We start from the raw sequence: 15,063 nt of genomic DNA, 5'->3' as shown, positions 1-15,063 counted from the left end.
TGAAGGAAAAGGAAAACCATCCATGCAAATCAATACATATAAAAAAACCAAATTCATGGGTTCTGTAAGACAAGTACAATACTGCTAAAATCTTGACAGGTCACAGAAAAGAAAAAACTTGCCACCCTCACCACACGACCGATCACCACTTTCCAAAGAAAGCCACAGAATCAATTAAGAACATGGGAGTGGTGAAGTCTTATAGTGCACAATTCACAAGAAAAATGATCAAATCAACACGAGCAAGCAGATAATTTCTTCATCTCGCTAATCTCCAGATCCGTCCCTGATATGCCATCAATCTTAGAACCTCTAAGCGTTATGGCATCAGCAGCATGGGGATTTCCATTGCCACATTCCAATGACTTCTTACAAATCACACCGTAAATTTCTTCTAGCAGCCTGAAAAATGCTCCGTCCACATTGTCACCACTAAGGGCTGATGTCTCAGAAAAAAACAGGCCTTGATCCTCTGCAAATTCCACCGCGTCTTCTGTTGGAACTGCCCTGAGGTCCACAAGATCAGCCTTGTTTCCAATCAGCATGATCACGATTGAGCTGTCAGCATGGGCTCGGAGCTCCTCCACCCACCTAGCCACATGATCAAACGTTGGTCTCTTGGTAATGTCGTAGACTAACATAGCCCCTAATGCCCCTCTATAGTATGCGCTTGTCACTGCCCGGTACCTGCAGAATTTTGTTTGTTTTTTTTAATTTCTTTCAATAAATTGGATTTGATATATCATAGTTTTACTGCAACTTCGGAAGACGTAGTGACGGTAGCATCGCCATTTCAATGCTATTCACGAGCCAATATGGAACGGATCCAAATATTGCATTCAAGGCACACATTTCCACAATTATTATATATAGTAATTCTAAGAACATTTCTTTTATCAGCATGTTTTTCTTAAGAAAAAGGATCATCTCGTTCGTAACAATTGAAAAACTCTGAACATCAATTAGGGTTTTTATCTTCTGACAAGCAGGCAAGTAGCTATACACTATAGTTTTAAAAACAATTACATGTATATTCTAGCCGGGCCGAAAGGGTCAAGCAAAAAGGTACGTGTTTGATGAGGGTATGAGAAAAGAGCGAGAGAGAGAGGACCCCAACCTTTCTTGGCCAGCAGTATCCCAGATCTGAGCCTTGATGACCTTGTCTTTAATGATGACAGTCCTCGTCTGGAACTCGACACCGATGGTAGACTTTGAATCAAAGCAGAATTCATTCTTGGTAAACCTGGAAAGAACTTGCGTCTTGCCGACTGCAGAGTCACCTATCACCACCACCTTAAACACATAATCGATTTTCTCTTGCACATTCTCTTGGTGGTTCTGATCAATCTCAGTATCAACACCATTCATCTCTTGGTTCATTTTTTATCACCCCTCAAACAAACTTGGGGCTAGGAAAAAGAATGGGACTTTATCTTGACTTGGTTGCTCAGCTGCTATGTGAAATATAATATGAAACTCTTGAAACTTTGTTCTTGGTCTTGGGACTCTAGTCGAGGTGGTGAATGGAGTATGTAAAGGAAAGAGATCGAAAAAGAGGACCAGACAAGACCGATGTTTTCAAGGGTTCGTAATCCCTCACTAATGTAGTGAGAGGAGGAGCTGTGAAACATGCTCTGGTCTCTGTCTCTCTTTTAATTCTTTGTAGCTGTATGCGCACCATGCATTATTTATTCATATAACACGCCAGAGAAATTATTTAGCATTAGCCATTGTAGACTTATTAATTACTGCCTCTCTACATCTTTATTTAAAAAAAAAAAAACAGGAACAGGATACATCTGTCAACACACCATGGTGATTTTCTCTGAGACATTTTAGTCCACATGTTCAATACAATACAAACTTAACTAGATGACATGCGATTTTTGGCCTCTAAAATCACTCAAAAACCAGATTATGCTATTCTCAACCCAGCAACTCGCTGAGCTATTTTCCCAGATATTTTTTTAAATCATGATAGTTTATTAAATATTTTTTTTTGCATGAGTTGGTTAAAAAAAGAAAGCTCTATAATTACAGAATGACCACAGGCTCTAGATCAACACAGACGGATGAGAGTGTGAGTTGGGATTAGTGAACGTAATTATTTGTCCAGGCAGCTTATATGGTCTAATTTCCTGGCACAATCTCGGGATTGAGCTTCAGCTTTTGTTTATTTTAATTCGAGGCTCTCTAGAAAAGTGAGAATAATAATGGAGTCCTGGTTCAAGCACGGTAGCTAGTGCATCACAACTTGGATTTTGCAGTCATTCATACATGCATACATACATGCATGCATGTACACATCGGAATGGAAAGATGGGCTGGAAACCACCACTCGAAGCTGCAATTTTTAATATGTCAAAGCTTACGGAACTTAAGTCCCATTGAATGACATCTTCTTTCAATTAAATGCGCGCCTCCTAACTAAAATTCATGTACAGTAAGGTAGACGACAGATAGTCTAAACGATGTACACGTAAAATATATACCTTTTTTTTTTTTTTGAAATACCCATAAAATTAATTTGAAGCTTTTTTGTTCCAGATGGGGGATCGATGTTCCTAGTCTTATTGCAGTGACCCCATAAATACACAGGAAGCTTCGAATAAAGCTTGCTTGATCGCAATAAAATCGAAATGAGCTCCTAATTTTTTAGCACCGACAGAATTTTTTGGGACAGTGAAATTCCTAAGAAAGGGGGTAAACCCCGCAACGCATTTCAAGGAAACTAAAGTACTCCTGTGATGTCTGTCTCTGAATGCTCAGACTGGAAATTCATGGGGGAAACTAGCCAGCTGCTACTCGTTTGTGCTCAATTGGTTTTTTGACCGAACTTGTAAGCCTTTTATATAGTCTGATGAAACTGGTCATTTGACCCCTTCTTTGTAATTTAGTATTTAATCTAACAATTATTTTTCTTTCTAGAAATGCCATTTGTCATTTAAAAATATGCATGCAATTAAGTAGCACTATGATTCGTGAATTTCTCTCATTTTTCCCAGTAAAACCACACATTTGGTTTTTAATGATGAAATGAACTAACCCAACATCATTATGCTGCAGAAAGCAAACAGCTAATCATAAACAAGAACATTTCTAACACTTGAAAAGGTCAAAAAGCAGGAATGGGGCCATCAACAATGGGGGCCAGTAACACTGCACTCTGATCCTGGCTTGGCACGTAAATAACGATTGTTCTTCAACTTCAAATCGCCTTGCGTTGGAATATATATTAATGGGCCAGGGGATCTCTTACCGGAGATTTGAAGTACAATCTGACTGTCGTGACGGGCCAGGTTCTTGTAGGCCTGCATCCCGGTACAAATTTGTCAGTTTATAATATATATGGGCCATGAAATATCTCTTGTACCTTTGTAGACCCAACGACAGAAAAAAGGTTGTAGGCTCGCAGCTGTTTTTCGTTCATGTTGCACTGTGTTCTGGGTGCACACTGTTTTTGCATCAAACTAAACCTATACGGGAAATTAATGCGGTGAAGCCCACTAAGGTTGGTAACATTTATATGAAACAAGCTTGATCCACCGAACCAGGCTGGTGATGTTGGGTGTCCTAAACATTCACCTTGTGAGTCCATGAACGAGTCAATCTCTAATTCAACTCCAATTATTATTATTATTTTTTTTAATATTTTGCTCAAGGAGGAGAAGTGGAACACACAGTTTGTGGCTTTAGCTTTACCAGGGGCATAAATCTTATCGTCATCCCTCGTCCTAAAACCAAATCGGAAGCATCCCCTGAAGCACTATTCAAATTTTCCACTCTCGCCATGGATACCATCTCAAGTTCCATTTCAACCCTCAAAGGCCCTGCCTTTCTGTCAACACTTCCTGAATTGCAACATTTAAGGACTCCTCACGTATCTCATCTACTCCCTCCTAATCTTACAACTAAACCCAACTCTTCAATCTCTAACAGAACCCCATCTGAGACCAAAACCTTATCTTTTAAGAATCTTAATCCTCCACTCTTTTCTAACATCTCTCAAAGCTCATCTCATAACTCATCTCCACATATCCACAGAAACCCTGTCAGTGGCTATGCCGCCGCACTTGTAGACATAGCTCGATGCAAGAGTTCCCTTGACATCGTCCAAAATGATGTGCAGAAATTATCGAAGCTGCTTCAAAATGAGCAAATTCAAGCTGTTCTGGGTAGCCCGTTTGTGGGTGACAAAGAGAAGGGACAAGTAGTGAAGGAAGTGGCAAAGAGAGGTAAATTCAATAGATATTTGGTAGGTTTGGTGAAGATGTTGATCGATAGAAATAAGGTGATGATCGTGAGTGATGTTTTGATGGAGTTTGAGAGGATATGTGATGAGATGAGTGGGACAAGAGTGGTTTTGGTTCCGTCTCCTAAAAAGATGAAGGAAGATCAGTTGTTTTGGATTGCCAAGACTGTGCAGAATCTTACCGGGGCTGTGAATGTTAAGGTAAAAAATTTCTTTGATGAGAAGTTGCCAGCATTTGTTGTTTAAGTTCAATTTGATGTTAAAAATTGCACATTTTTTATTGTAAATTAGTTATGGTCGAGCCTGTGACAATTGGATGTATCTGAACTGGATAAAGCTCAGTTCCTTTGACTTACATCTTGTCACTTGCAATTGCTCGTGCTACCCAGCAACTATTTCTAAAGCCTGCGATGTTGAAATGTGTACTCTTGTGAGCTTGACAGATTAAACTAAAACATCAACCTTGGATTATATTCCGGACCTGTATTGATTTGCCTAAAGTCATAGATGATTTTTGTTTTTATTCTCTTGGATAATGGGATAAGCCACTGATGGTTGAAGAGCTCCACTTAATTAGTTACCTGATGATCGAAGAATATAGAAATGCCATAAATAGCTGTAATTGTTGTCTATTCTTTATATAATAATCCTTCAATCATGATTACTTTTGTCCTCTTTTTGGTGAATTATTTTTATGCTTTAGACTGACCTTCATATCTTGATAGTTTCGTCCTAAATATTGATGAAGGATCTTAACATTGATGTCATCATGTAAGGGAATTAGGAATTGTATGAACAGAATGATTATTTATAAAGAAAAAATGCAGAACTGTTTCACCTTTTATTTGGTTTTGCATTGTAGAACAAGAGACTCTTAGGAAGTGTTTGTTTCTGTGTTTGTAATTACGTTTTGGCAAATTTCAAATTTTTTTTTTCACTAAAATTGAGTTACGGTTGTACTTTTTGGATCGTTTTGATGTGCTGATATCAAAAATGATTTTTAAAAAAATGAAAAAACATCATTTGCATGTATTTCGGCACGAAAAGCTATTTGAAAAGCAACCGCTATCACATTAGTAGTAATGGATGGACAAACATTTTTTTTTCCAGCCTGCCAAGTAGTTGAATCATTGTAAAAAGGTTTGTGTTTTTAATGAAGAAAGAGCGGAATACCAAATCCATTATGCTTGGATTCACCCGTGGGATGAACCCATGACATCAATGGTATGATGAGTTGTCAAACTTATTTTTTATAGGTTTTATTATATATCAGATCTTGTTAGACTTTGAGTTCCTTATTAGTAACATAGGGTTCTATTTTCAGATTATTTACATTAATTGTTTATATTAGAAACAATCATCTCTTTACGCTAATAGAAGTGTTAAAAATCTCTCAAATTGTCTATTATATTTCTCTCGTTAATGTGGAATAAATATTTGTTCCTTATTAATTATATATAAAAGATTTTTATTTTTTATGAATGTTATTAAAAGCAAGGGACTTTTCAATCTCTTATTTTCCTGAAAACGATAAAGTTTAAGAGTTATAAAATACCTCATGAACCATCCAGATAAATAATTAATACTTTTTCGTACTCTAAAAGCTTATGCTTTGAGCATTAATAAGAAAATATCAAGAATAAAAATCCTTGTTCTTGAAATTAAAAGCTTTTTTATTATTATTTATCATCATTTTTATTTAAAATTATTGATTTTATTATTGGAGAGTCTTGAAGTTGCATTGGCAAGAATTGTTTTTGCATGTATTAGGACTAGCATCATCAATTTTTGCACTTCATGTGCTTGGGAGAAGAAAATAAAGACATGAACATTAGATTAGCCATAATTCAAGCACATGTTCATTGAACATATTGGATTTCTAGAACATCATTAATATTATAAATTATACCAAGGAAGTAATGTTTATATTTTCTAGATTATTCTATCAAATTAATATTTATTTTATAAATATTTAAGTACGTGGATAGAACATGCAAGTCCCTGTATTAGTTATAAAAAGATAGCACAATTTTTTTGTCGTGTGAAATGGGCTTCGTCAATTTTTTTCGAATATGGTAATAAAAGAATTGGAGATGGATTAAGCAGTTTATATTTGGGAACTCCATTTTTCACGATGCTCATTAAGTTTTTTAATCTGTGGTCTTTACATGCTTAATGATATTATCAACAGCTTTTCAAGATCAACAATGGAAGTGTTTTGGAGCTAGCTTTTGTGTGGCGAGACCATATTCTCTACTCATCATGTCTCTTGCAGATTATTCACATTTAGGTTAGGAAATGTTTTTAGAGAAATCATTGTTTGTGTCAACAAGTTTTAACATACTTCTTTTAATGGCCGTTGCCGAGTAGCCACAAGCTTGTTTTTTCCTTCCCCAGCCCTTCAAGGAGCACGCCTCTCTTATCTTGATATGGGATGGTAGAGGTCCTGCTGAGGATTCTTCAAAGAAATATATAGAGTAAAGTATAAGTTAATCCTTTTATTTTTGCAAAATGAATTAAATAGTCTTTTTAATTTTAAAAGTTAATTAATTAGTCCCTATATTTGTTGTAAGGAGTCACGGTGACTTTAACTTATGACTGAATCTAAATTTATTAAGTCTGAAATCTTACTAGATTGATGTTCAATTGGGCTAACACTCTATTTATGAAATTGAATTATTTATAAGTCAAAACATCAATTATCCAAGATTCCAGCGGGTTACTAATTTCAAATTTAATTAAATCCAACACGGATCATATAAATAAGCCATGGTCAATTCATTTGTGGAGCCAAGGGGCGCAGCTCTCCAGTATCCAAGAGCATTTAGGATGCCCACATTGACCATACATTTCTCAATTATTTTCCATATCAACACTGTTTTTTATTTTTCAAATGGAGGATTCATTCACTTATGATAAGCAATAGAACTTCATATGATTTCTCGGAGTCAATCTAAGAAAATAATATCATTGTCACGAAGATAACAATCTAATGTTAAGAAAATTTAAAAAATAGTTTGGTGAACAATTTCTTCTCTATTGATTTATCATGTTCTTATAGTTAATGCCGTGAGTTTTGCATAATTTTTTAAAATGATTTTTTTATATTTAATTTTTGAATAATTTTTTTTATTTTATATAGGTGAATTTTTTTATAAAAAATATTTATTCTTAAATAATATTTTTTACATGTTTGGTGTTGCATAATGTTTTCAGTTTCCGTATTATTATTATTTTTTATTGATTTTAATAAATAAATTCAGTAAATACAAATGAATAAATATTTTATTTTACAAAATCAAATATCTTGGTTTATATTTATTTTAAATTTTTTTATTATCAATGATTTTTTTTATTTATTTACATAAATAATTATCACTTTATTTAATTAAATTTTTACATAAATTTTTTAATTTATACTTTAATATTTATTAGAAAATAACCTACGTACTCCGAGTGTTTTTTTTAAATTACGGGTTAAGTAGCCACTTCCACGTCTTTAGCGAGCAGTACTCAACTGGTACACTCTTCAACTGGCTTGAGAGAGAGAGAGAGAGAGAGAGAGAGAGAGAGAGAGAGTCTCTCTCGAAATCAACATCAGCTCCACAAGCATTTCTCATCCATACGATATGTGGACTTGTCTCAGCAATATCATCATAGCTTATGTACCGAAATGTTAAATTTAATTCTACTGCAAGTAATCAACTCTTTACATATTAATAAAACGACAAGCCATAAATAATTTTTTTTTAAAATCAACATGCACGAGCATGCCTCAAGAAAGTGAAAGGATCATTAATCGAGTAATATCTCTAAATACAATGCTGTAAATGAGGAATTTTTATAATACATTTTGATCACATAGCAGAGGAGTTGCCATTTGCTACTATAAAACGTTGAGAAGTCAAACCACAAAGACCAACAAACAAGCAGAAAGAACGAAACGTAGCAAAGAATGAAAGACAGAGTCTTCGTCTATGTCTGACATTGCCTAGGCGATTGTATGTATCTTTAGCCTTTCCAAAACCGTCTTCTTCTTCTACCTTGTTTATTTTTCTTTTTTTTCATTAATATATGCTTCCTCTTTTGTTTTTTTTTTTTGTTTTTTTTTTCTGGGTCTTTCGGGTCGATTTCATGCATTATCGCAAAATCTCTGTGCATTTTCCAGGAAGAGAGAGCAAAGAAGCTGTTCTTCAGTGAACTTTCATGGGCATTTACTGTCTAAACAGGTTCTTCTCTCTCTGCTTCAAAGATAATTGTAATTGGACTTTGAATCTAATTAAACGTTTCTTTTTCTCCCGTTGACTATTTTTATTTCAATTGCATTTTCTGCTTTGAATTGAATATAGAAAAGAATAGCTAAACCTTTCTTTTATCCCCTGTTGTTGAATTTTGATTGAAATTGAACTCATGTTCATGCTCCAAGGCTATATGCCTGAACTTCATAAATTTGTTGCTTTTGATGCTATTTCACTGGAATATTCCTGTTTGGTTTATCAACTAATGTGGGAAAAGAACAGGAATTTTGGTGGAAACTTGGACTTTTCTGCTATGGAGGCTCAGCTGTGTGAATTCGAGCACTTTACGTGGAGGCTTAAAGAGATTTGAGAAAAAAAGAAACAAACACCATTTCAGATGATTTTTGAACAAAGAACTTGTCTAAGCAAAGCTTAATAATGGATTTAAGCACTTTACGTGTAGGCTTAAAGAGATTGCAAATGATATGAAAACTATAATTTATTCTGTCTTCCAACCAGGTAGATTATAGTCATACGATTTAAATCTTTTTCTGCATTTGTTTTCTTTTGTATGCTTAGCAACCAAGTGGAGGCTATGACTTTAATTCCTTTGAATATTTTGTTTCCTCTTTGTTCTTGTCAACATGGGCTCCAAAAATCTAAAGCAAGAAGTTCTGGCTGATCTGAACTAAATGCAGGCATTTTATGAAACCTGATCTGGATCGAAATGTCTGGATGGTTGGCTTGCGACCGTTTTTTTGACCTCATGGGAATAGAGGGTTTTGATTCTTAGCTGTTGTAGGAGTAATACATGATGGCATTAGATATGGTTACTAGTGTCTCTTCTGTTCCAGTTGCTGAGTGCCTTTCGCAAATCGTGGAGGGCATGATGGATGTTGTATCTGCTGCCAACAATGTGCTCATTAAGGAGGGCAGTTTTAAGGAACTTTCTGTTTACTTGGAAAGGATTGCACCTGTCCTAAAAGAGCTGAATAAGAAGGACATTGGTTGTTCTGGGAGCATAAACAATGCCATTGGGATCCTCAACCAGGAAATCAAAGCTGCTAAGCAGCTGACTGCTGATTGCACCAAGAGAAACAAAGTGTATCTCCTAATGAATTGCCGGACAATAACCAAGAGCCTAGAGGACATCACAAGAGAGATAAGCCGGGCCCTAGGTCTTCTTCCTTTGGCCAATCTGGATCTTTCAACCGGTCTAATCGAAGAGATTGAAAAGCTTCGCGATAGTATGCAGAGAGCTGAGTTCAAGGCTGCTATAGCAGAAGAAGAGATTTTGGCTAAAATTGAGTCTGGAATACAGGAGAGGAATGTTGATCGTTCTTATGCCAACAAGATACTGGCTCACATAGCCGAGGCTGTTGGGATCTCAACAGAGAGGTCTGCTTTGAAGAAAGAGTTTGAAGAATTCAAGAGTGAGATTGAAAATGCGCGGCTTAGGAAGGACCAGGCTGAAGCTATACAAATGGATCAGATAATTGCTTTGCTAGAAAGGGCAGACGCTGCTTCTTCCTCTAAGGAGAAAGAGATAAAGTATTACACCAAAAGGAAGTCTTTGGGTAGTCAGCCATTGGAACCTCTTCAGTCCTTTTATTGCCCAATTACTCGGGATGTTATGGTGGACCCTGTGGAGACCTCTTCAGGACAGACATTTGAGAGAAGTGCAATAGAAAAATGGTTAGCAGATGGGCATGAAATGTGTCCTCTGACCATGACCCCCCTAGACACATCAATTTTAAGGCCTAACAAAACCCTGAGGGACTCAATAGAAGAATGGAAGGATAGAAACACCATGATTACAATTGCTTCCATGAAATCAAAACTTGTGTATCAAGAAGAAGAAGAAGAAGTGCTTCGTTGCCTGGAACAGTTAGAGGATCTCTGTGAACAAAGAGAACAGCATCGGGAATGGGTGATCTTGGAGAATTATATACCACTTTTTATCCAGCTTCTTGGAGCAAAAAATCGTGATATAAGGAATCGTGCTCTTGTTGTCCTTTTGATTTTGGCAAAGGATAGTGATCATGCCAAGGTACTTCAAAATTTATTTGATCTATTATGGCGTGTTCTCTCTTTCTCTGTTATTTCCATTTCTGACATACTTGGAATCATATTTGCAAATGCATTTTACTAAGCATTTCAGCTCACCTCAACTCAAAATAACCAAACCTCTATATGAAAGTAGCTGGGGTTGGCTACATGGATCCACCTCCTCCAATCCATTTTTTTGAGGCTAAAGTTTCATTGTGATGCTAGATTTTCTTCATCTCTTGAGCTCACGTTAATTTTGGTCTACCTTCTCTACCTCCTCTCTTCTAACAAATACAAATTATACTCACAAATATTGAAAATATGTGGCTACTGGACACAAACAAATGCGAACACAGAACTTGGATTCACATGCACAATATGCGTATACATGAATAGGAAAATACAATGCAGGCACATGAGGCATTTTCGTACTTTAAATTTGGATCAATGATACATCCTCGAAATCTATATATATGTGAGCTGTGATAGCTGATTTGTTTGTTCTGTTGAATTTAGTTATTTGATTTATTCTTGATAATTTCAATGCTTGATTGATACTAAACAAAAAGAAGCTCCTTTTTTATTTATATTGAAATCACACAAAAAATTATCCATGATATTGACTGGCTTAATTATATTTGACATATTAACTCAGTAGATAAAGTAAAATCAAGATTGTGTTTGTTATTAGTAATTCTTTTCTAAAATCTGAAATATGCTGCAGGAAAGAGTTGCAGATGTTGATAATGCAATCGAATCCATTGTTCGATCACTTGGACGCCGTATTGGGGAAAGGAAGTTAGCCGTGGCATTATTGTTGGAGTTGTCAAAGTGTAACTTGGTAAGGGATGGCATTGGAAAGGTTCAGGGTTGTATTCTCCTCTTAGTGACTATGGCAAGCAGTGATAACAGTCAAGCTGCCACAGATGCCCGAGAGCTATTGGAGAATCTTTCGTTCTCTGATCAGAACATCATACAAATGACTAAAGCAAATTATTTCAGACATTTTCTGCAGCGTATATCCACAGGTGATTTTCTTGCATAGGACAACCTATTTTAAGCTTCTTAATGGAATTTTGATTCTGGCTGTCATCAATTTTTCCCCTTTACATTTTCTTCTTTTTGTATTTTTTTTTGGTGCAAATTCTTTCTGAAATAGTTGCTGCCCCTTGTCAAATGAGCAGAATCTGTCACAGTATGGAGTCAAACTGTACCTAATTATGCTGTCGCTTGCATGGAACCCTAAAATCCTTACGTGTTTTGTGTGTCAAATTGTACAATTCCAGGTATCCTAATAACATGCAGCATGCCGTATTCACAGCATACTGGATGCTGGTCTCCAACTTGCTATACATCTCTAAATTGTTTTGTTGTGAGTTCAGCAATTTAGCCTGGAGTTTAAATTGTTTCTGCCAGTGGCTGCTAACTGTATTATTTATATTATAATAGTTTATGTCCTAGCCTTGCAGTGATTGAAGAGAGACATATTCATACTTCAGAAATACTTGTTTGTATGTTTATGCAGGATCAGAAGAAGTGAAAACGATGATGGCATCGACTTTGGCAGAATTGGAGTTGACTGACCACAACAAAGCATCTTTGTTTGAAGGAGGTGCTCTGGGTCCACTTCTTCACTTGGTATCATGCGGTGATGTTCAGATGAAAAAGGTGGCAGTCAAAGCTCTTCAGAACCTATCAAGCTTACCTGCAAATGGCCTGCAGATGATTAAAGAAGGTGCAGTGCAGCCATTACTTGGCCTTCTCTTTCAGCACATCTCTTCATCCTCAAGTTTATGTGAGCTGGCGGCCGCCACAATTATGTACCTCGCTCTATCAACAGTGTCACAAGAATCCAGCCGAACACCAATTTCATTGTTGGAATCTGATAATGATACTTTCAGGCTCTTTTCTTTGATCAACTTGACGGGTTCTAATGTGCAACTAAACATTCTTCGAGCTTTCCATGCCTTGTGCCAGTCCCCATCAGCATCAAATATCAAGACCAAGTTGACAGAGGTAACAAGAGGTTGTGTCTGTGTGTATGTCCAGTTCTAGTAAGAAAATTACTGCCTATTAAAGGGAAAGAAAAGTAGACCGTGGCCATTGTGCACACTAACTACTTGCATTTTCTGGTAATATCATGATTATTTTTGCACAAGCCACCCTATTACATGCAGTATGACGCCCAAGAAATTTAATACCAAATTGAGATAAAAGTAGAGATATTTTCTCCTACAAAGAAAACAAGAAATGTTGGTGCCTAAATGTGATTAGATATGTAGATGCAATGATATGACCAGAGATCGGCTAGACTAACAAATTTGGCTATATGGTGCCAGAGTTCAGAATGTCATCAAGATTCCGATCTTCTAATAATCCTCTTACAAGATGAAAGGGATCTAGAAACTCACAATAATTGTAGAGAATAAAGTTCCAGATCAGATCAAACATATGATTATTAAATACTGTTTATGAAACCTGTATAAAAACCAGGCAAATCGCCAATTGCAAATACCTGAGAAGTTATTTCTCATCCCTGAGGGCTAATTCATTGGGGAAATGTGGAATGCTGGGTTTCTTATTGCTTCTTAGTTTTGTTGATTTTGAGATGTTTATTCCCCTCTTTTTTTTCTAATGTAATTGTCTTGTCCCACCACTCTGCTCCTCCATATTTAAGTTTCCTCTATAACATTTTATTCAATAGGGTTTCATCGTATTTACACTAATTGGTCTTGATAACAGTGTTCAGCCATGCAAGTATTGGTCCAGTTATGTGAGCGCGACGACAACCCTAATGTAAGAGTAAATGCTGTGAAGCTGTTGTATTGTTTGGTAGAAGATGGTGATGAAGGCACCATATTAGAGCATGTGGGTCAGAAATGCCTCGAGACCTTGCTCCGGATTATCCAATCTTCTAATCTTGAAGAAGAGATTGCTTCTTCAATGGGCATTATCTCAAACCTCCCAGAAAAGCCCCAGATCACTCAGTGGCTTCTGGATGCCGGGGCACTTCCTGTAATCTCCAGAATTCTCCCTGATAGCAAGCAGAATGATCCCCATAAAAATGACTTAGTCGAAAATGCTGCTGGAGCCATGCGTCGTTTTACTGTTCCAACAAATCCAGAATGGCAAAAGAAAGCTGCAGAAGCTGGGATAATTCCTGTGCTAGTGCAGCTGCTAGACTTCGGAACCACCATGACAAAGAAATGTGCTGCAATTTCTCTGGCTCGTTTCTCTGAGAGCTCGCTTGAGCTTAGCCGGCCAATACCCAAGCGCAAGGGATTCTGGTGCTTCTCTGTTCCACCAGAAACTGGCTGCCTGATTCATGGGGGAATCTGTGCTGTTGAATCATCATTTTGCCTCGTGGAAGCTGATGCAGTCGAACCCCTTGTGAGGGTTCTTCGAGATCCAGATCCTGCAACCTGTGAGGCTTCTTTAGACGCCCTGTTGACTCTAATTGAAGGTGTTAAACTTCAAAATGGTGTTAAGGTGCTCGCACAAGCAAATGCCATACAACCAATTGTTGGATTTCTTAGTTCTTCCTCCCCCATACTGCAGGAAAAGGCCCTAAACACTTTAGAAAGGATCTTTCGGCTGCCCGAGTTAAAACAGAAGTATGGGCCCTCTGCTCAAATGCCTTTGGTTGACCTGACACTGCGGGGTAACAGCAGCGTGAAGTCTCTTTCAGCCAGAATACTTGCTCATTTGAATGTACTTCATGATCAGTCCTCTTACTTCTAAAGAAATTCAATGTTTATTCCCTTGAAATCATACAGAACTGCTCCAGGTTTGACAAGTAATTACTAGTTACTAGGAATGCATCCCATCTTGATTCTTTGGCAGCGCCATGGTGATTGTGAACAGTTGCAAGAAGCCCCAGTATCGCCAGGTGTAAGACTTCTCATTTCCAATGCCGGATAGTGTGTGAACCGATCCAAGAAAAGGTTTCAATAAGAAAATTTAGATTTTAGTGTAATCTTTTTTACTGTTTAATTTTATAGCAACAATTATAATTTTTAATCTAATTATTGGATCGGGCTTCAAGAAAGTCTTGTGAATTTTTTATTTGACAAGGATCTTTTTCCTACAAGATGTGCCATTTTGTTATAGAAATTTTCTAATTTTACAAGGATTTTTAATGAGTTACAACATAATTTCCAAGTGTAGTAATGATTTATTAATGTTTTAAAATTATTTTTTTATAAGAATTTTTTATTCATCCTAACCACACAAGAAAAGAATGATTGATGGTATTTAATAACAAATTAATTATTTTTATTATTTTTTTCATTATAAATAGGTAAATATTAGCTCATAAATTTTATGTGGGTTACTAGTTGAGCTATTACATAAAATTTTGTAAATTGAAATTTTCAGGAGTCATGGATTTATGAAATAAACTTATGTTTTGCGTTAACCAACATGTGTTCTTTGTCGGGATAGAATAAATTAACTTATTAAAGTATAATTGATTTTTCCTTCAAGAATTAATATTGGTAAGAATTTTTTATTTTAATAGTTGAT

The 15,063-nt window shown here is 36.3% G+C and overlaps 3 protein-coding genes across 3 annotated transcripts; 2 read left to right on the top strand and 1 right to left on the bottom strand.

Moving 5' to 3' along the window:
• Window positions 1–1,667, bottom strand: LOC118041214 (ras-related protein RABA3). The gene is made up of 2 exons (XM_035048448.2): window positions 1,118–1,667; window positions 1–687 (listed from the first exon to the last, which is right to left on the bottom strand). The coding sequence occupies exons 1-2, from the start codon at window positions 1,378–1,380 to the stop codon at window positions 234–236; spliced, it is 717 nt and encodes a 238-aa protein (XP_034904339.1). The 5' UTR covers window positions 1,381–1,667; the 3' UTR covers window positions 1–233.
• A 1,989-nt stretch (window positions 1,668–3,656) lies between these two features.
• LOC118041886 (ATP synthase delta chain, chloroplastic) lies at window positions 3,657–6,745 on the top strand. Its single transcript, XM_035049396.2, has 2 exons — window positions 3,657–4,453; window positions 6,444–6,745. Exons 1-2 carry the CDS (start codon window positions 3,791–3,793, stop codon window positions 6,540–6,542), a joined length of 762 nt encoding a protein of 253 aa, XP_034905287.2. The 5' UTR covers window positions 3,657–3,790; the 3' UTR covers window positions 6,543–6,745.
• Window positions 6,746–8,072: 1,327 nt separating this feature from the next.
• On the top strand, window positions 8,073–14,612 carry LOC118041215 (U-box domain-containing protein 24). The gene is made up of 6 exons (XM_035048449.2): window positions 8,073–8,253; window positions 8,421–8,481; window positions 9,189–10,540; window positions 11,264–11,567; window positions 12,065–12,555; window positions 13,282–14,612. The coding sequence occupies exons 3-6, from the start codon at window positions 9,302–9,304 to the stop codon at window positions 14,278–14,280; spliced, it is 3,033 nt and encodes a 1,010-aa protein (XP_034904340.1). The 5' UTR covers window positions 8,073–8,253; window positions 8,421–8,481; window positions 9,189–9,301; the 3' UTR covers window positions 14,281–14,612.
• Window positions 14,613–15,063: the final 451 nt, after the last annotated feature.

Source organism: Populus alba, chromosome 14 (assembly GCF_005239225.2).
Source record: "Populus alba chromosome 14, ASM523922v2, whole genome shotgun sequence".
NCBI classification, from domain to species: Eukaryota; Viridiplantae; Streptophyta; class Magnoliopsida; order Malpighiales; family Salicaceae; genus Populus; species Populus alba.
The sequence above is the reverse complement of the archived record's forward strand: the minus strand, read 5'-3'. Positions and strand labels throughout refer to the sequence as shown.

Excerpts from the sequence above, each read along its gene's own strand:
- LOC118041215 (XM_035048449.2), top strand. The coding sequence starts at position 9,302 with ATGATGGCATTAGATATGGTTACTAGTGTCTCTTCTGTTCCAGTTGCT. Across the intron at positions 11,568-12,064 it reads TCTGCAGCGTATATCCACAG|GATCAGAAGAAGTGAAAACG; the intron begins GTGATTTTCTTG and ends ATGTTTATGCAG. Across the intron at positions 12,556-13,281 it reads TCAAGACCAAGTTGACAGAG|TGTTCAGCCATGCAAGTATT; the intron begins GTAACAAGAGGT and ends TCTTGATAACAG.
- LOC118041886 (XM_035049396.2), top strand. The coding sequence starts at position 3,791 with ATGGATACCATCTCAAGTTCCATTTCAACCCTCAAAGGCCCTGCCTTT. Across the intron at positions 4,454-6,443 it reads CCGGGGCTGTGAATGTTAAG|CTTTTCAAGATCAACAATGG; the intron begins GTAAAAAATTTC and ends TATTATCAACAG.
- LOC118041214 (XM_035048448.2), bottom strand. The coding sequence starts at position 1,380 with ATGAACCAAGAGATGAATGGTGTTGATACTGAGATTGATCAGAACCAC. Across the intron at positions 688-1,117 it reads GATACTGCTGGCCAAGAAAG|GTACCGGGCAGTGACAAGCG; the intron begins GTTGGGGTCCTC and ends AAAATTCTGCAG.